Source organism: Lissotriton helveticus, chromosome 3_1 (genome assembly GCF_964261635.1).
Source record: "Lissotriton helveticus chromosome 3_1, aLisHel1.1, whole genome shotgun sequence".
NCBI classification, from domain to species: Eukaryota; Metazoa; Chordata; class Amphibia; order Caudata; family Salamandridae; genus Lissotriton; species Lissotriton helveticus.
Window position 1 is genome coordinate 1,237,338,672 of NC_136061.1, and position 21,508 is coordinate 1,237,360,179.

General features: G+C 43.9%; 1 protein-coding gene across 2 annotated transcripts in view; it reads left to right on the forward strand.

The window, feature by feature from the left end:
* LOC144823403 (ceramide kinase-like protein) overlaps nt 1-21,508 on the forward strand; it is a 534,328-nt gene that overhangs the window by 287,981 nt on the left and 224,839 nt on the right. For both annotated transcript variants that reach the window (XM_078681879.1, XM_078681880.1), the window contains exons 7-8: nt 19,604-19,635; nt 19,737-19,845. In XM_078681879.1, coding sequence (XP_078538005.1) covers nt 19,604-19,635; nt 19,737-19,845 — 141 coding nt within the window. The remainder of the gene's footprint in view (nt 1-19,603; nt 19,636-19,736; nt 19,846-21,508) is intronic.

Below are 21,508 nucleotides of genomic sequence, written 5' to 3' on the forward strand. Positions count from 1 at the left end.
ATAGGCGGATATTGCCTTCTACCTGGGAAAATACCAGTCGTATCGGGCGGTGTCCAGCAAATTACCGTGAAGAAATAAGACTTTTTTAGTCACAAATACAATACTTTTTAAAAGCCTTGAGGAAGTCACTTGATGTGACAAAACACGTGTCAGCTGTTGCGCATTTGGACCAAGACTGTAAAGCTACGAACACCCTTTACAAATAGTCTCCTCATTGTCATGCTTGTTTAGGGACAAGGGATCTTCATGGTCTTGTTTGAAAATTGTGATCTCTTAAACAATGTCTTTTTAAATTAAAAAGAACATATTTTGTATGAATCTTTGTTTGTCGCCAGTGATATATTGACACAATTGAATGTAGTTTGCCTATAAAGGTTATATATAGGAAAAGGGTATCACTTTTCAATGCTGGGATATTTGTATATTATATTGCTTTACAAAGTGACTGTTTGCAGGATCTGTGTATCTTTGCACCTAAGGTAGTAAGGTGCATTTGTTGTCCCGCGTGGCACCACAACCAATTGCTTCTTGCCTTTTGTGATCAAGGAAATTAAGAATAATATTTCAACTGCCCAGTCTGATTATATACTGTTTTCTGATGTGCGACCCGCTATACATTGCTACTGCTCTCTTGTACTCCACCCCGATGGGTTCCTCGTGAGACTTGATTTAATTTGATTTAATTATTTGTATAGCTCTTGAATCACCCCCGAAGGGGTATCTCAGCGGTTGGAGGCGCATCATCAGCAGTGAGGGAGAGGCTTAGAACAGGGTAGTCTTCAAGAGTCTCCTAAATTTTAGGTGATCCTGACACTGTCTCAGAACGAGGGGGAGTTGATTCCAAATGTGGGGGGCCTGATACGAGAAGGACCTGCCCCCAGCTCTGACCTTTTTTTATTTTAAGGATTGTGAGGAGGGATTGGGAGCTGGAACGCAGCATCCGGGGTGGGCAGTGGAGGTGGAGTCTCTCTCCTAGATACGGTGGGCCATTGCCCCAGATAGCTTTGTGTGTGAGACAGCAGATCTTAAATTTCACATGTTTACATATGGGCAGCCAGTGTAATTGGTGGAGGAGGGGGGCGGAGGCGGACCTGGGGGGCGTTCAGTACCGTGCGAGCGGCCGTGTTCTGGATCATCTGCAGACGGTTTAAGGAGAACTCATTGGCTGCAATCAGGAGAGCGTTGCAATAGTCCAGTTTGCTTAATACTAGGGCTTGGGTTAGGGTCTTTCTAATGGTGTCGGGGAGATAGGGAAAAGCTTTCCTTAGTGGGCCAAGTGTGTGGAAGCAGGATCCGATTGTGTGCGTGACGTGTTTCTTCATGTTAAGGGACTGTTCAAAGTAGACACCAAGGTTTTTGACTGTAGTAGCAGGTCTGGGGGGTTTGCCTAGTTCTGTGGGCCACCAGGATGGTGACCAGAGGAGGGGAGCGTCTTCAAAGAGCAGGATCTCAGTCTTCCCGGCATTCAGTTGGAGGAAGTTGCTTTTCATCCAGCGTGAAATTGCCATCATGCCAGAGGAAAAGGTGGTTTGGGCAGATTGAGAGGACTTATTGAAGGCAAAGGTGAGCTAGGTAACGTCCGCGTAAGATATTGGTACGAACCCGTGTCTTCTCAAGAGGGTTGCCAGGGGGGCTATATAAATGTTAAACATGGAAGGACTTAGGCAGGAGCCTTGTGGTACCCCCTTAGTGAGTGCTTGGGGGGTGGATCAGAAGGGGCCAAGGTTGATGGTTTGTGACCGATTGGAGAGGAAGCTGATTATCCATTCCAGGGCTGTCCCACCGACTCCTGCTTCCCTGATTCTTAAGAGAAGAGTCTGGTGGTCCACCGTATCGAAAGCGGCGGACAAATCTAATAACACTAAAAGGGTGGGCTGGCTCTGGTCTAAGGAAAGTCTGATGGTGTCGGTGACGCCCACTAGGGCCGTCTTAGTACTGTATTTTGGACGGAAGCCTGATTGAGAGGGGTCCAGGTAGCCGGTCCTTTCAATGTGGTTGGAGAAGTGGCGATTGACATGTTTTTCTAAGACTTTGCTCAGATAAGGGAGGAGGGAGTTGAGGCAGAGGTTCGGGAGATTATCAGTGGGAAGTTTGGGGTTTTTCCGGATGGGGATGACTTGGGCAGCCTTCCAAGAGGGTGGTAGCTGGCCTTCTTCTAAGGACTGGTTTAGTAGAGAACAGATCGGTTCAGCTAGATTTTCGGCCAGGGAAGCCATGATTTTTGCTGGTACCACATCGAGTGGAGATCCTCACTTAGTGGCCTTCATGGCTATTTTGGTTTCTTCGAGCGTGAGGGGGGGAAATTTTAGGAGGGTATCGGAGTTGGGTTTGGGTCTGGGTCTGGAGGGGGTATCCGTAGTGGGGCCTTGGGGGTAGGGAAGATTGATTGTAGCGATGTTATTGTAGATGTTTTCGATTTTTTGGATAAAGTGATTGCTGATGTTATTGCATAGTGTTTGAGAGGGAGTATCTTCAGTTTCGCAGGCTTTGGGGTTGGTAAAAGTTTTCAGGATTTGGTACATGACTTTGGGGGTGTTGTTCGCCTGACTGAGTTGGAGGACTATATGAATTTTGCGGGCAAGTTTAATACTTTTATGGTACATAGTAAGGGCGTATTTGAATTTCTCCTTATTGGCTGTGAGGTTAGTTCGACGCCATTTCCTTTCAAGGTTTTTGCATACTGTTTTTTTCTTTCTGCAGTTCTATGGAGAACCAGGTTGCAGTAGTGATTTTGGCTTTAGGATGTCGCATTTTTACTGGTGCGATCAGGTCGATGACAGCTAAGGTGGATTTATTAAAGAGGGCGAGGCTGTCTGTTATGTTGTTGCATGGCCAGTTTTTAGTAGTCTCATAGGAGGAGGCAAAGAAGGCTGGGTTGACTTTGTGCCATTGTCTAAACTGCGTATGTGTGCGAGGGATAGGCCGCTGGCGTGTCTTGGGGTCCTCCAAATGGACGTTGATGATTGCATGGTCTGTCCAGTTGACTAGCTTCGGTGCTTTGCTAGAGAGGAGAGGGGAATTGGTGAATACTATGTCTAGAGCGTGACCAGCTGAGTGGGTCGGCCTATTGCTAATTTTGGTGAGGTTGAGGGTGGCAAGGTCTGAGAGGAAGGATGCGGTGTCTGCCTTCTCAAGGTTCTCACTATGAATATTAAAGTCCCCTATGAGCATTAAGTTGTTGGAGGAGATCATGTGCGGGGCTATAAGTTCCATGAGGATGAGGGGGAAGTCTGCTAGGGTGCCAGGTGGGCGGTAAACCAGGGTTCCTTTCTAGTTGAATTGGGGGCGAGATTGAGCCTGAAGATCATGATCTCAATTTGTTTGTTAGAGCGGTGTTCTAGGATGGTGGGTGTAATCTTATGGTTGTGAATAATTGCGATCCCTCCACCGATTTTGGCTTCTCTATCAAGTCTAAGGATTTTATATCCTTCTGGGAGGGCGATGGTGATAGCTGGGGTGTTGGTAGGGTTGAGCCAGGTCTCGGTTAGAAAACCCCACGTCTGAGTGATTGGAGTCTAATAGGTCCCACATCCCGATTGCGTGCTTTGGTAAGCATCTGACGTTGCTTAGAAAGCCTTTCAGGGTGAGTTTTGGAGAAGAGAATGGCTCGGGAGTGCTCAGATTGCTTCCTATGGGGTCTGCTTTAGGCGTGGTCGCGGGCCTAGGGGATTTCTGTAAGGGGGTATAGATCGAGCTCTGGTAACTGCAGAGTGGGCATGAGAAAAACCCTTCAAGGTTTTGGAGGTAGGGAGGGCCTTTAGTGTGATGGTCTTGATGGGAGAGGTGGCAGCGATTGACCATAAGAGTGAGCTCTGAGCTGGCATACACGAATTTGGGTAGAGTAGTTAGAGCTGGGCAGGGTTGGGCGGCATCCCTGGCGGCTGGCGCCGGACTGGCGCAGACAGGCTTGCCTTTGGTGCGCCATCAGTGCGGCCGCTGCGCGCGGCTGCTGCGCGCTCCGCTGACCATGAGTTTTTGTAGTGGTGTGGGGGTGTGGGTGGAGTCTAGGGCGCTGACCTCCTTTTCACCGGAAGTACCTCCCTCCACACAAACGGGATATCCCGTGGTGGAACGGGGAGAGCGGCTCGGGAGTGTCAGCGTGATGCGGGTAGGTGGAGAGATTAAAACTGCTCATATTAAGTAAAATGCGGGCTAAAGTAAAATACACGAGCAAAGCAATGTTTTAAAATTGTTAGCACCTCAATAGCAATCACCGTGGTGCTGGTCGTGGGGGTCTACAGCTGGCGCCTCTAGTGCTGCTGGCAATGCGCTTCCGCTGCGCGCTGCGCTGACCAGGAGTTTTTGTAGTGGTGTGGGGGTGTGGGTGGAGTCTATGGCGCTGACCTCCTTTTATAACTATGGGGCTAGTGATGGCGTTACCCACCTGCACTCTTGCCCGCGGTGCTGTGTAAAGTATCATGACCAATCGAAGGAACACCTCGCCCACCCCCACTCTGTTAAAGACTCCCCTCATGAATGCCCACTCCACTTCTCGGCATCTCGGAACACTGCAGCGACTTTGACTGCTGGGTCTATCCTGTGAATGGGTCTGAATATAGTACAAAGATTATAAGTAATGTTTCGTCCAGTGGCAAAGCCAGCCTGTTCCGGTTTTACTACAAGAGGAATTAGGAGGGATAGGTGATTCGCCAAAATGTTGCCAAAAATCTTAGTGTCTACATTTAATAGTGACAATGGTCTGTATGAAGAGCAGGCATTTGGGGGCTTACCAGACTTCAAGAGTGTAATAATTTGCCCTCATAGTAAGAGGCATCTCCCCTTTCTGGACCATCTCCTCATACAGGATCATTAAGTGAGGGATGAGTAATTCCTGAAATGTTTTATAGAACGTGACTGTGAGGCTGTCCATAGCTGGTGCGCTACCTGTACGCATCGTTTTGAGAGCACCCATAGTCTCACTAGGATCAAGAGGAGTGTAGTGACCTCCTTCATAAATAAGTCGACTTTCCAAAGGTTGTCTTTAGTATTTATTAATCTCGTAGTACAGAAGATAAAAGTGCATGCAGCTGATCAAACAAGTAACCAGTATAAGAATCGAAGTCATGACATTCTACAATCCGCAGAACACCACGAACAAGATACTAATGCATATTACAATTCCATTAACCATTAAAGGAACATGCAATCACTACACATCCCCCTTCTTTATAAAACTAAAAGGAACAAATAAGTAAATATTACAAACGCACAAAATCATCAATTTTACTTGGAGTACGAATAGGACTTCCAGAACTGCTTGACTTTGTTACTCCAGCAATGCGTATCTCATCTGCTGAAGGAACATGGGTAACTTCATCAGCAGGAACTTCTGGAACCTGTGAGGAGTTAAAAGAGGAGGTAACTGGACCAGGACTAACACCACCCAATGTGTTCAAAACAGGAACGGGTAGATCAGGGGAACTATTGGCCCTCACAACTTCTGAAGAACTAATCTCTGGCATAACTGCAAACTTAGAAACCTCTGCTACACCCTGCACATCCCTTTCCTTAAAATTTGAAAAAACAAAAACCCAACCTGCTCACCGTGTAACTCCAAGAAATGGAATTATGTGTAGAAACCTAACCTCTTTCTAAATTAGCTTCTACACAAAGATAATCCCTACTGAAGTAATTATATTCGATACACTCCTTCAACCATAGAATTTCCCTTGGAACAGTGTAAAGCAAAAATAATTCTAATTCACTACCTGAACTAGTCACGAAACTCTACAACAACTCAGCTTCAAATTCGTCAAACTATAAGTCTACGATCACTAAACTGTACCATAATACACAATGCAGCTAAATCATGAGACTGTTTTCATCATTCATGACAGTGAATTTGGCATTTTTCTCTTTGTGTGCCTCGTCCGAAGTTTCACATTGAAAAACAAAATGAACATGTTTATCTATGTTCACATCAATGCTATTTAATTCAAAATTTGGTCCAAGAGGCTCCTGGATGACCTTAGAGTTGGGACTAAGTTCAACAATTCTAACATATCTTTTTCAGAACAACTCCAATTTAACCTTTTAAAATTATCCCTGAATAAATGTACTAGAAACTATACAGATATATCATCTACACATGCTTTGGATCTCGGATAATTACTTTAAGCGGTAAGGAATGTCTACTGACATGCCTGGAACCAACTGTACCTTATAAATGAAATCTTGTATACTTTTAGGACATGCTGGTTATTCTAGCTGAAGTTCAAGATAAATTTCCATAATTAGAATTATAATTAAGTATGCTGCTTCCAGCAAGTAAGACAAAGAGAAGTTGACACATATCCCTTTAAACGGTATTCAGCTGACACTATCCATGCCCATCATCAGAATATAGCCTTTAAAAACAACGACCTGAGAAAATTGGTCACCAAGGTTCGACATTAACCTCTGAAAGATTACAGCAGATGAAGTTCAATAACTTCAGGTCTTTCCACCCTAATACCGGTGGACCATTTTTTTGCAATATACACTCTTCCCATAGCATGCCTTCCCTTAAAACGAAACACGAGGGTTCTAAACCCTAGAATACCAACTTCTCCGCCTGTACCACTTTCGGCAGTAACATCATTTGGTACTAACCACCCTCCTATTTTGTCTACAAAGTGACTTTTCCAGATCTCTTGTGGCACTACAGTAAACAGTGAACCCGAATCCGCCACCAATAGTAGTGTAATTCCACCCAAAGAAATATCACAAACAGGATTAAATGATGAGAAACTAGGGGTAACCAAATCCACTTCGTCCAACCTAAATGCAGACAAATCATCCTTGTGTTTTTTTTGTTGTTGTTTTTTTTACACATTCTTGTTCTTTCTTTCGCACACTCGTGAAAAATGTCCAACCAAATTCGCACTCCCTTAACTTGGTAGAACTAGAAAGGCACTCTTCAAGGAAAACAGCATGTGAATTACCACAATCATAACAAATTAAGTTGCTACACTCCTTTTTCTCAATATCCCCAAATTTTCTCCTAACATGGAACTCTGTTTTCACATCCTCAAATCTATCGGTTCCAAGATTCTTATACCCTGTTACCTCTTCTACCACCTTCCCCACAGTTACCCTTGGCATCCTGTTACCCTGCGATAACGTAGCTTTAGAACAACGATTAGACAATTCTGTCTTTCTACTTAAGGCAATTATATCTTTAGGACCTTTATCACTCTCAAACCATAACTTCATGTTGCTGGTATACCTTACTACTAGGTCAAGATCATCATAAAATTCACATTTACTCGTTAACCTTTTCAAAACTGAAGTAAATTCCTCCCCAAATCCAGCAATACCTACTGAGGGAGAAAAAATATCATCCGAATTTAATAATGCATTTTCAAAAACATCCATAACCACTACTGTTTGTTCATGCGTATGCTTTACTTCAAGAATACGCAAATCTTCTGGACCAAGTGAGTATAATAACATCTGTTTCTTCTTTTCAGGAGAGAATGAACCATGGACATCCTCTAAGTTTGCAATGTGATCTAAGAAACATGCTTTCCAATTTAGCCAGGAACCAACAGACAAAAATCCTCTAGGTGAATTGATTTGTAAACTCGATGGCTTTTTGTCTCTGGTTGCAACTGTTCTTGGTCTGCTCGCTGTTAGCAGCATAATTGAATGTTTTACAGAAAGTAAATATCTGAAAGAAAACTGGTTAGTTATTTGAAACAACCACTTCGTGAATAATGCCTTCATCAAAAGGAAAAGCGAATTTTGAATAAACCACTTCTTGAATAATGCCTCCATCAAAAGGACAAGCAAAGATAATAACTTGTTAGTTCTTGTACTCGTTGAAAATTGAAAGCAACCTCTTCGTGAATAATATCTTCGTGTAAAAGGAATACCAAAAAAAAAAACACCACTGGTTCTTGTACTTGTTGAATTATCAAATGCGCCCACTTCGTGAATACATCAAGTAAAATATAGTACTTGTTGAATGCAACCACTTCATGAATTATATCTACCCAAAAAGGTCTTCTTTCAGACACAAATTACAAAGTGATCCCTTATTAAACTAATGCTTCATGAAATAATTATAAGAATAACGACTTGTTACTACACTGCTTCAGCCTCTCCTGATATTTCCACTCGTGAGTGGTGGATTTTTAAAAAAAATTTTTTATTTTTTTACTTACAAATCTTTTAAGTAAAACCTGCAACAAAAATTTTAGTTAGTAAGAGAAAACGCTTTCAAAATGGCAGTCAAACGTAGAGTGATTTGTGATGATACTATCACGCTGGGTGGCGAGATGCATGTTAATGCTGTCACGCTAGGTGTGAGGAGTGCGTTCTGCCAGGGATTCGTTACAGCACCGAGTTCAAAGGTAAACAGTAGGTAGAACCCTCACAGTTTGGACTTCACAAAGTACACAAATCGCCATCCAAAACAGGACATTTCCTTCCATCTGCCTTTTCCCAAATACGATTCACGCTTCATTCGGTCCAAAAGGATGGAGTCCTCGTGAAGGATATAGAGGCAACCCGAAGAACAATAATAAAAAGCTTTGAGAATGAACTTCAAGAACAGATCTGGTGCTGAAAATAATAATAACTGTGTTCAAGAACAAAAAGCAAAATAAAATAATGAGCTTCAAGAATAGTTCTCACGCTGCATGCACTTGAAAAAAAAACTACACTTCATGTAAAATGCGCCATAAAATATGTTTCCTGTCCAAAGCGCATACGAAAATTGAAGAGTACAGTTATGCTTATGTCAGTGCTGTTAGACCAAATACACTTTTTGCAGAAATGTGCTTCAAATAGTGAACAGATAAGTACCAGAAACTGACTTTGTAGAAAAAAATTACATTCGCCGTGAAGGCGCTCTTCATCTCGATGATTGCGTTGCCACGACAACCTCAAAATGGCCGCAATGCGTGAGCGTAATGACAGTCAGTGACGTAAGCGCATTGTTAGTAGAATGAAGTGAACACGCTTGAAGCTTTGTACAAACCCTTGCCGATGCGTGATTTGAAATGGTGAGCGCGACTCCAAAGAAATCCGGTAAGCGTTGAAGTCGGTTATTCAAACATCCATACTGCTTGATAACATTGAAGAGTCCTGTTTAGTGAAAATAAATAAAAAAAACAACTTTCACCGATGCCACCAACAATGAAAGGCAAAACTAACAGCTGCGCTCGAATCACACAGTTAAATGCGCGTTTGAAGAAACGATGGCTTCTTGCAATCATATAACGATATGCACACGTAGATCTCGGTAATTGGGCCACAACGATTATCTGGATGCACCAAACTAAAACGTGAATCTCTCTTAGATGGATTTAAAATAGTCCGGTACTCACGATTGAAAATTTGGTGATTTCAACGATAAGTAGTCAAATCGTACTGTAGAATAAGCGCTGTGCCCATCCTCGTCGTCAAATCTGTAGTGACCTCCTTCATAAATAAGTCGACTTTCCAAAGGTTGTGTTTAGTATTTATTAATCTCGTAGTATAGAAGATAAAAGTGCATGCAGCTGATCAAACAAGTAACCAGTATAAGAATCGAAGTCATGACATTCTACAATCTGCAGAACACCACGAACAAGATTCTAATGCATATTACAATTCCATTAACCATTAAAGGAACATGCAATCACTACAAGGAGTCAAAAGATGTTCCCTGTGTGTGTTGGTGAGCCATGCCATTTGTATGTGCTCTAAGTAATGCTGGATTACCTCATTGTCAGCAGATGTCTTAGTGGTATATAATTCAGAATAGTATCTATGGAACGTATCAGCAACTGCACTGGCAGCGGTAAGTTTGTGTCCTGCCTCATCGTGAACTTCTAAAATCATTGCTGCCTCTCTTTGAGGTCATATTTGTCTTGCTAGTGTAGCCCCCAGGCGTTCTCCCTCCCCGTAGATTCTGTCTGACGCATATTTACCCACGTGTTTCACCTCTACATCCGTGGTATCGTGGTACTCTCGAGAACCTTTTCAATCTCTGCTAGGAGTTTAGTATCCCTAGTACGTTGATGGGCTTGTTTTAGGCATGCTATCTCCTGCTAAAGCCTTGGTAACCTGTCTGTTAATGCCCGGAGCACCCTCGCATGTTTGGACATTGTCATACCCCTGACATAGACCTTAAACGTCCCCACACAGTGGTGAAGCTATCTACTGAACCTATATTTTTCAAAGAACGATTCTATCAACGGTGTCATTTCTGACTTAAAAACCGAGTCCATCAGGGAATATGGGGGCAATCTCCAGAGGAAGGGAGCAGCTTTCCCAGTACAGAAGTCAATTTCTAGCAGGACCGGCGAGTGGTCGGAATATGTTCTAGGCAGCAACCAGTGGGTACAGGCTCCTGGAGATCAACCAGTAATCCATTCGAGTATGTGTTTCGTATCTATGAGGCTTAATTGGCCAACTATCCCTGCTATCAAACCAGCTGCTGCGGCTGAGCGGCGAGGAGAGCCTTTTGATCTATCTTTGTCTGGATTTAGAATGCAATTAAAATCTCCCCCCCCCCCATATTATTGGGGTACCTTCCTCTCACATTATTGGTGAGCGCAAAGCCAGGTAAAATTTCAGGTCGTCAAAGTTGGGGCACTATACATTGACTAATGTGGCTGACTGTCCTGTTTTGTGGCATTTAGCTATAATGTCCCTCCATTAGGATCTAGTTTTATACATTGCAGCGTAACACCAAATTTTGGGTTAAGCCAGATAAGAACTCCCCTAGCATGTGATGTAAAGCTTTGCAAGTGAACCATATCCTGGAAGTATTTATATGAGAGCAGGTGAGTCTCTTGAAGAAGTGCTTAATCGACCATATGCCATTTTAAGTATGCTATAACTTTACATATATTCCATTGTTCATTTAATCTCCGAACATTCTAGGTCAGGAAATGCACTCCATTACCTTTCATCTGTTTCGTCTCTATTTTTGCCATCTCGCAGATATTTCTTGCTATGTGCCCATGTGTGCTTCAGGATGTGCAGCCAAGTGACTGGCTGTTGTGCCAAAACATAAACAAGCTTAGTCCTCAACACCCACAAACCCCCCTCCCACGCTATGCAGCCCCAAACTTTGCAGAATCAGCTATTTGCCCCCGCCACAAACTTTCTATTAAAACATTCAACAACAAGATTATTACTTTCCCAATGTAGATCACACTCGAGGGCGGATGTTTCTGGCATCAAAAAACTCTGCACCCTGTCATACCTATTAATGTATATAATAAAATGCTTCCCACATTACATTAGGATGACTGCACTCCCGCCATGGTCTGTATTACGTCATGCTGTTTCAGTCTATTATAGGGTCCGGCATACCTAAAAAGCAGGGGACATCCACCCAAGACCCCTCCCACTGCTGCTACTCCAACCATTTTGATTTTTTATTCTAAAGTCACATATTTAACAGGAGTTCAGTTTACCTTCCCGTATGGTTGTTCTGTTTTGACCTAATGATAACCATGTCCTTAAACGAGAGCTCACTGTCGTGACTTCATCTCACCAGTCATGTGAATCATGTGTAGCTTGTTCTCCGGCACCCAGTCCTTATTTGGTTCTGTTTCTTTCTTTACATTTTATTAGAGTCAGCTTTAGTACTAATTTTCATGCTTGGAAGTGTCCCCCTCCTTATCGGGTTGGAAGTTAGGGAAGCCCTTCTTATGTGATGTGACATCAAGTTTTTTTATGAAGTGCAATACCTGCTTAGGACAAAGCTACGTGTGATGGTGTCCCGTCCCCTCCACCATCACACGTAGCTTTGCAGGATACAACATATTGTAGTCTAAGCGCACCTCACGCAACTTCCTCTTAACTGGAGCAAGTAGGGGCCTGTCGTCCTGCACTTGTTTTTTAAAGTCAGGGTAGATGGAGATATTCATGCTCTTGTGCCGCTGTTCCAAATTCTCTGGTTCTACAGAGAGCTAGGTCGTGGTCCCTATAACGAAGGAGCTTCGTGATGATGGGGCACAGGGGTGAGCCCGGGGCAGATCTCGGTGTCAAAGATCAATGTGAGCGCTCCACCACAAACCTATTTGAGAAATTCTCCCTGCCTGATAGTGTGACCAATAATTGATCCACATAATGTTCAACGTTTGTGATTTTTGTGGTTTCTGCTACGCCAACTATGCGGATATTACTGCGCCGTGAGCATGGCTCTAAGTCCTTTACCTTGGCTTAGACACTCCGTAGTAGCTTCTCCATTTTTGCTTGCACTTGTGAGCCCGCACTTAGGGCATCCTCAGTGTCTAACACCCTTTGCTCAACTGCATCCAAGTGCTCCATTTGCTTGTCGAGACGTTCGGACATTCTATCTATACGGTATGAAAGTGCATCAAATTTCCCATCTGTTTTGTTCAGGCTCTATTGCATGGCGGCCAGGATTTGGACTGAATGGCACCTCACTGCAGTCCAGTGACAGCTATTTTGGTGTTCAATCAAGGGGATCATCCGCAGCTACAGGGTGGGGAGACAACAAGAGCAGTACCCCGCAGGTGGGCTCACTCTCACTGAAGGGTCCCGCTGTGACCAATCACCCACTTCCTGAGGGGTCTGTCCACAAGTTGTGACTCCTAAGCTGTTTATTGCAGGCGGGAAACTCCTAGGTCTACAGTGGCACTTCGGCACGGTTTCAGTCGCCGCTCCAGCGCCCCCCACCAATCAGATCAGGCTGCAGTACAGGCTCTCCCCCACCTGTTGTATTAGCTGGCCTGGGGCAGATTCTGCCATCTCCCTGCACTAGCTGGACCAGCAGGGCCCGGGGAATAATCCTTGTCACAGTGATAAAGGTGCGCAGCTTCTTTTAAAATCTCCGGCCTGATTGTGCTTCTCTCGTGGGCCAGGTAGCGCCAAAATTAAAAGTTGCAGGCAGCACCTCTTGAACAACTGACTAGACATGCCTTAATGTCTTAAGGATTAGCCAGTGTTCTGTTACTTCACCTACCAAAAGGTTAGCCAATAAGTTTGGATGTGATTACTTGAAGAAATTGTAGGGCTGTTGTGGACAGCCGATCATATATCTAAGGCCTGAGGCCCGAGTGATCTGTACTGGGGTATTCATTTTAAAGTAAATAATCCCTCAAAACCCACGTTGCAGTAGACAGTTTATTCTTCTTGTCGTATGCTTTATATTAATGTTAAGTGCAGATCCTACCCCCTGGCTGTCTTCTAAACGCAAGTAAGTACCCCATATGCCTTGCCGTGGATTTATTGGCTGCGAAAAGTTATCATCTGATTAAGAGCGACAAACGTTCCTCCGAATGCCCCACCATAGCTATAACATTTCACTGGTTTCTCCTCTATTGGAAAATACCTGAAACCCATGTCAATATGATGACTTCAAAACTGTGATATCTTTTGATGATTATTGGATTGCCGTAAACGGTCAATATTTATCAACTTGACACATAGATTGTATTGTATTGTATTGTAATTGCATTTATATAGCGCTTCTTACCCCTGACGAGGTGTTGAAGTTCTTTTTCAATTAGTGTTGAATTAGTAGAGTGAAATATGAAAGTAATTAAACTGGTGGATAGGTTAGTCAGTTATTTGGATTCGGAAGTATAGCGGAAGGATAGAAGAGGAACAAGCATTTGCAATGCAATAGGTCTTGCAGCACATACGTTTGAGTGTTGGTGTAGTCAATTATATTGCAACAGAAAGTGGTTTGTGTTGTAAAGGTATTTTTAATATATGCATTGGCATTTTTACAAATAAATAACATGCTAAGCAAAAGGCTCAATATAAATAACATGCAAAGCAAAAGGCTCAATATAAATACTTTAATTAAGACATAGTGTGTGAAAACAAAAAGAGAATATGCATTAAAAGTGTTATGAGTCTACATTTAAGAGGCCCTTCAAAAAGCCAAGCAAACGTTTGCAATATGCCTAAAACCTCCATAGAGCCTATTAGCCGCAATCGTGTGTGGTAGAACGAACGTTGTTCAATGGATCGTATAATATGTAAGCAGCGCAAAAACAAAAGACGTAAGCAATGCAAAAACATGGCGCCACTTTTAAGCATACTTAATTTAAACGTGCGACAGAAAGTGCTAAACTAAGAGGAAGAGTTATAAGATGGCGCCAGCAACAGAAACACTTCCTTTGTAGCTTTTAAATGCTGAACAATAAACATGGCCCCAGGGAAAACCTCAATAACAGGGCCCTATGCTAACCCATTTGCTATTCATGAGGTGTTAACTAGAAAGAACAAATTGGAAATGGGGCGCCAGTTGTATGCGTCTACATTGTGTGGCTGTAGTTCGTCAGCACTTTTATCAAAGCAGCAACAATTTGTAAAAGCGCACACCGAAACTAAAAGCAGCACTTTCATGCAACTGAAAGTGCATATAAAGGAAAACCAACTTTCTAATGCATGCATACCAACTAAAAAGCATGCCCCCGCATCTAATTGTAAGCACATCTATTGTCTGCCCGTAAGTTGTTTGTTTGCTCCTTAACTTTCAGCCGTATTATTTACAAAACACTATGTGCACATTTTAATGTTTTACACAGCACTAGTAATAGCAAAAAAGGTATAAACTGATATAACACTTCTACAAGCAAAGAGCGTGTTAACACCACAATACTAATTTCCGTGCACAGTAAACGTTCATCTACAAGCAAAGAGCGTGTTACAGTAAATGATCACAACTTCCGGTCTTAAAACCACTGGCAAAAGTCTTTACAACAAAGAGAACGCACGTTAACGCAGCACAACAAGAAACAAATAAGAACGCCACGCGTATATTAACATGCTTTATAGTGCACTAGTATTAGCAAATCAACTGCATGCACATTACTCGCTCCTAAATAATGATTTTATTAATAGGACGCTAAGCAGTACGGCTAATTCACACGGCACACGTAAATTTTATGTTTTCTTTTCATTAAGAGCACGCCAAGCAGTACGCCAAATTCACACACCACCCGTATATTCTTCTTGTTTTGTTTTTAATAAAATCAGGCCAAGCAGTACAACAAATTCACACACCACGCGTATATTAGTCATATTTTTATTATTTATGAAATGCGCATAAGAAAAGGAGACGTTCACGGCATGTTAACTAGCAAATTCACACACCATGTGTATATTATCATGTTTGATAGCACACTATTAATAACAAATGAACTGTGTGCACATTATGCGCTACTAAGTAATCTTTTTATTGAATAAATGCGTTTGAAAAAATCTTTTTATTTAATAAATGCGTATAAAAAAAGGACACATTCACGGCGTGTTGACTAACTACACTGCAAAAAACACAGTTGATGGACAGAATGTCGAACAATGTCATACATTCACCCCAGTACAAGGATCTGGGCCTAAATCCATCGTTTTTTTGCACTCCACACCACCCTGGGTTAGACACTGGCTATATGTAAATCAGCTCTGACCCTGTGCCTCATGGGAACAGTCCAGTCCGAACTACCAAGCCATGTCTTTCCCAGACCGGAATCAAGCATCCAAGGACCGGTTTCTGGCTATCAGCCTTCATCAGTCTGGATAGCTTGACTCCAGTGGTGTGGAGAGCCTGGGACTCACGTCTGAGCATACCCAGCCCACTCGGGGTGAAAATTGCAAAAAACACAGTTGATGGACAGAATGTAGAACAATGTCATACATTCAACCCAGTACAAGGATCTGGGCCTAAATCCATCGTTTTTTTGCACTCCACACCACCCTGGGTTGACACTGGCTATATGTAAATCAGCTCTGACCCTGTGCCTCATGGGAACAGTCCAGTCCGAACTACCAAGCCATGTCTTTCCCAGACCGGAATCAAGCATCCAAGGACCGGTTTCTGGCTATCAGCCTTCATCAGTCTGGATAGCTTGACTCCAGTGGTGTGGAGAGCCTGGGACTCACGTCTGAGCATACCCAGCCCACTCGGGGTGAAAATTGCAAAAAAAACACAGTTGATGGACAGAATGTAGAACAATGTCATACATTCACCCCAGTACAAGGATCTGGGCCTAAATCCATCGTTTTTTTGCACTCCACACCACCCTGGGTTAGACACTGGCTATATGTAAATCAGCTCTGACCCTGTGCCTCATGGGAACAGTCCAGTCCGAACTACCAAGCCATGTCTTTCCCAGACCGGAATCAAGCATCCAAGGACCGGTTTCTGGCTATCAGCCTTCATCAGTCTGGATAGCTTGACTCCAGTGGTGTGGAGAGCCTGGGACTCACGTCTGAGCATACCCAGCCCACTCGGGTGAAAATTGCAAAAAACACAGTTGATGGACAGAATGTAGAACAATGTCATACATTCACCCCAGTACAAGGATCTGGGCCTAAATCCATCGCTTTTTTTGCACTCCACACCACCCTGGGTTAGACACTGGCTATATGTAAATCAGCTCTGACCCTGTGCCTCATGGGAACAGTCCAGTCCAAACTACCAAGCCATGTCTTTCCCAGACCGGAATCAAGCATCCAAGGACCGGTTTCTGGCTATCAGCCTTCATCAGTCTGGATAGCTTGACTCCAGTGGTGTGGAGAGCCTGGGACTCACGTCTGAGCATACCCAGCCCACTCGGGGTGAAAATTGCAAAAAACACAGTTGATGGACAGAATGTAGAACAATGTCATACATTCACCCCAGTACAAGGATCTGGGCCTAAATCCATCGTTTTTTTGCACTCCACACCACCCTGGGTTAGACACTGGCTATATGTAAATCAGCTCTGACCCTGTGCCTCATGGGAACAGTCCAGTCCGAACTACCAAGCCATGTCTTTCCCAGACCGGAATCAAGCATCCAAGGACCGGTTTCTGGCTATCAGCCTTCATCAGTCTGGATAGCTTGACTCCAGTGGTGTGGAGAGCCTGGGACTCAAGTCTGAGCATACCCAGCCCACTCGGGGTGAAAATTGCAAAAAACACAGTTGATGGACAGAATGTAGAACAATGTCATACATTCACCCCAGTACAAGGATCTGGGCCTAAATCCATCGTTTTTTTGCACTCCACACCACCCTGGGTTAGACACTGGCTATATGTAAATCAGCTCTGACCCTGTGCCTCATGGGAATAGTCCAGTCCGAACTACCAAGCCATGTCTTTCCCAGACCGGAATCAAGCATCCAAGGACCGGTTTCTGGGTATCAGCCTTCATCAGTCTGGATAGCTTGACTCCAGTGGTGTGGAGAACCTGGGACTCAAGTCTGAGCATACCCAGCCCACTCGGGGTGAAAATTGCAAAAAACACAGTTGATGGACAGAATGTAGAACAATGTCATACATTCACCCCAGTACAAGGATCTGGGCCTAAATCCATCGTTTTTTTTGCACTCCACACCACCCTGGGTTAGACACTGGCTATATGTAAATCAGCTCTGACCCTGTGCCTCATGGGAACAGTCCAGTCCGAACTACCAAGCCACGTCTTTCCCAGACCGGAAACAAGCATCCAAGGACCGGTTTCTGGCTATCAGCCTTCATCAGTCTGGATAGCTTGACTCCAGTGGTGTGGAGAGCCTGGGACTCACGTCTGAGCATACCCAGCCCACTCGGGGGAAAATTGCAAAAAACACAGTTGATGGACAGAATGTAGAACAATGTCATACATTCACCCCAGTACAAGGACCTGGGCCTAAATCCATCGTTTTTTTGCACTCCACACCACCCTGGGTTAGACACTGGCTATATGTAAATCAGCTCTGACCCTGTGCCTCATGGGAACAGTCCAGTCCGAACTACCAAGCCATGTCTTTCCCAGACCGGAATCAAGCATCCAAGGACCGGTTTCTGGCTATCAGCCTTCATCAGTCTGGATAGCTTGACTCCAGTGGTGTGGAGAGCCTGGGACTCACGTCTGAGCATACCCAGCCCACTCGGGGTGAAAATTGCAAAAAACACAGTTGATGGACAGAATGTAGAACAATGTCATACATTCACCCCAGTACAAGGATCTGGGCCTAAATCCATCGTTTTTTTGCACTCCACACCACCCTGGGTTAGACACTGGCTATATGTAAATCAGCTCTGACCCTGTGCCTCATGGGAACAGTCCAGTCCGAACTACCAAGCCATGTCTTTCCCAGACCGGAATCAAGCATCCAAGGTCCGGTTTCTGGCTATCAGCCTTCATCAGTCTGGATAGCTTGACTCCAGTGGTGTGGAGAGCCTGGGGCTCACGTCTAAGCATACCCAGCCCACTCGTGGTGAAAATTGCAAAAAACACAGTTGATGGACAGAATGTAGAACAATGTCATACATTCACCCCAGTACAAGGATCTGGGCCTACATCCATCGTTTTTTTGCACTCCACACCACCCTGGGTTAGACACTGGCTATATGTAAATCAGCTCTGACCCTGTGCCTCATGGGAACAGTCCAGTCCGAACTACCAAGCCATGTCTTTCCCAGACCGGAATAAAGCATCCAAGGACCGGTTTCTGGCTATCAGCCTTCATCAGTCTGGATAGCTTGACTCCAGTGGTGTGGAGAGCCTGGGACTCACGTCTGAGCATACCCAGCCCACTCGGGGTGAAAATTGCAAAAAACACAGTTGATGGACAGAATGTAGAACAATGTCATACATTCACCCCAGTACAAGGATCTGGGCCTAAATCCATCGTTTTTTTGCACTCCACACCACCCTGGGTTAGACACTGGCTATATGTAAATCAGCTCTGACCCTGTGCCTCATGGGAACAGTCCAGTCCGAACTACCAAGCCATGTCTTTCCCAGACCGGAATCAAGCATCCAAGGACCGGTTTCTGGCTATCAGCCTTCATCAGTCTGGATAGCTTGACTCCAGTGGTGTGGAGAGCCTGGGACTCAAGTCTGAGCATACCCAGCCCACTCGGCTTGGTAGTCCTTGTACTGGGATGAATGTATGACATTGTTCTACATTTTGTCCATCAACTGTGTTTTTTGCGACTAACTACACTGCAACATGAACAAACGACGCCGCTGTACACGCCCTCGCTTGCGAAAGTGAAAGCATGGGAAAGTGCAAGAAGAGACGCGTGCGTTCACAGCCCATGTCTCCAAAAGCGCATGGTCACAGCCATTGTCTCCAATGTGTTTAGAAGCTCGTGCACCTCTCCTGTCCCACTTCGCTAAGCTACCCGGCAACAGTAAGTGTCGCTTACGTGAGAAGCGCATGGCGCTGCATTGCTAGGCGAGACCTAAAAAAGGTTTGTATTTATATAGGGCTTGTTGCCCCTGTTGGGGTGTTGAAGAGCCTTTTTCTATTCTTTTTTTTTGAGGGGCAGTAGCCGCTACTCCGGAAACCCATAAAGGATAAGTGGTGAATTATTATGGTGAAATAATAAAGTAATTTGAGTGGTGGATATTATTCAGTTATTTGGTGTGAGAAGGATAGCAGAGCGACAGATAGACCCATGCTAACATTTGCAATGAGAAGGAACTGGTTAGGGTGGGAGTTGGATGGATGGTACAGTTAGTTTTGGGAGGACGGATGGGGAGGAACTTAATCAAACTCAGAAGATTTTGGCAACTATGTTTGTTATTCTGTGTTGCATTCCACTTTGATACACACTTCAGTGGTGGTTAGTTCTTGTTTCTCTCTGCAGATAGCCAATAAAGATATTAAAAAAGAAAATTAACTAAGTGCAGATGTCTCTAATATGAACATTTTTCTGTCCCCAGAAACAAAAAGAATGAACAAATTCACAAACTTGGTAAGTTTTTTTAAAGTAACATTGAATGTAACCTAGTCTTGATAATTATTTGTTAATTACATAGTTACATTCAGTTGATATTATTTACTGTTTTGATGCAGGCAATGCTGAACAGTGGCAGAGTATGAATGGAAATTTCTTGAATGTCAGTATTATGGCAATCCCTTGTTTATGTTCAATGGCACCACGTGGACTGGCTCCTAACAACAAGTACGTCTGACTTCATTCAAACCAGTATTCAAGTATTTGTGTACTGATATTGTTAGGTAAATGTTTGGTCATGTCTGGATTGATCATGGGCTTCTATGATGGAAATGGGTTCAATATGAACACAAATTCCAAATGGCTGTAATCTGCTATTGCGCCAGCAGAATCGGTGAGCTTGTTTTTTTAGCATGCTTATGTGGAAATTACTACTGGCCTCAAAACTTGTGAATAATATTTTTAAAGTCGTGATTTTGGTTTAGAAGTTTACCATAAGTGTACTGTACAGAAATACTTTAGCCCTACATTTGCTTACTATTATAGTTTACTACATTGGGCACTGCATGCATTTTTTCCTACTCCAACATCAATATAATAATCCACGTCTGATGATATGCTTCAATGGAAGAACCATGTCAATGCTTTAATGGTGGCGAGATGTTTAAATTATTGGGTTGTGACCACTGTTCCCTGCAAGATGCGCGCCTGCGCTCCTGCGCACCTCTGTTCTCCCAAGTGCGCAGTGCTGTGTGTGAAGTGCGCACACACAACACATACCGATAGAGCGCTCCTGCGCCGAAAGGAAGAAAATGCTCCTGCACTGCCTGCCTTTCTATTCTAAATAGTGCACAGTTGCTGTGCCGATTGTGGGCCTTTTAAAAGTATTTATGTTAATCACAGCGCCCATCAAGGGCTGCATTTAACATAAATACGTTCAAAGGGCAAACAATCAGCCCCACAGCTGCGCTCTATTTAGAAAAGAAATGCAGCAAGTTAACAAACAATCATCTGAAAGCACACGTTCGTGCTCTTAAACTTGCTGCATTTCTTTTCTAAATAGAGCGCAGCTGTGGGGCTGAGCATACCCAGCCCCACATGTTAAATGCAGGCCTTGATGGGCGCTGCAATTAACATAAATACTTTCAAAAGGCCCACAGGTTCTACAAGCTTCTCACGCCCATTCGCATCACTCCTTGAACCTGGTAATTAATTGACCACCCATTCCCTCCCAGGTTTCCACACGCTCACTTTAAGGACCGCAGTATCTCACAGGCGTATTCCACCCATGACCTGCAATTAACTGTGTTTACACCCAGTAAGTGTACCTTTATCACTGGTAGTCGTGCTTTGTCCTTGCGCCTTACCTGCTCTCATTTCTTAATTAGAGTTAATAAGTGCTTCCATATCAGCGCCGCTGCGTTCAGAATGTATCTGTAAATCTTCAGAACATCGCCACTCCCTTCCCTGACTGTATCTAATTAATTATGAACTCCGAATGTTGCCCAGTTTTTAAGTGCATTCTTATCTGTCAGATCTGGTTTACTCTGTTTTTCGGACTACTAATTATGATTCGCTGACACTTTTTTCGTTTTCATAATCATCTTTTTTTTTCTAAATGACGATTTACTCTATGATATAAATTGTATGCATGACCTAAATATGCATATATACTCAATAGGGAGCCTTTAACTCCCGGTAGTCATGTGCTCATGATGGCCGGGAGCCGTCAGAACGTTGCCGCTCCGCCCACGCACATTTAATTCCCCGCATGTGCAGGCAAATTAATCAGTGGGTGGAGTTCTGACGGCTCCCGGCCGTCATGAGCACACGCCCACCGTGATTTATGATGGCCGGGAGCCTCATGAGCACGCGGTGCCACGCAGGACCC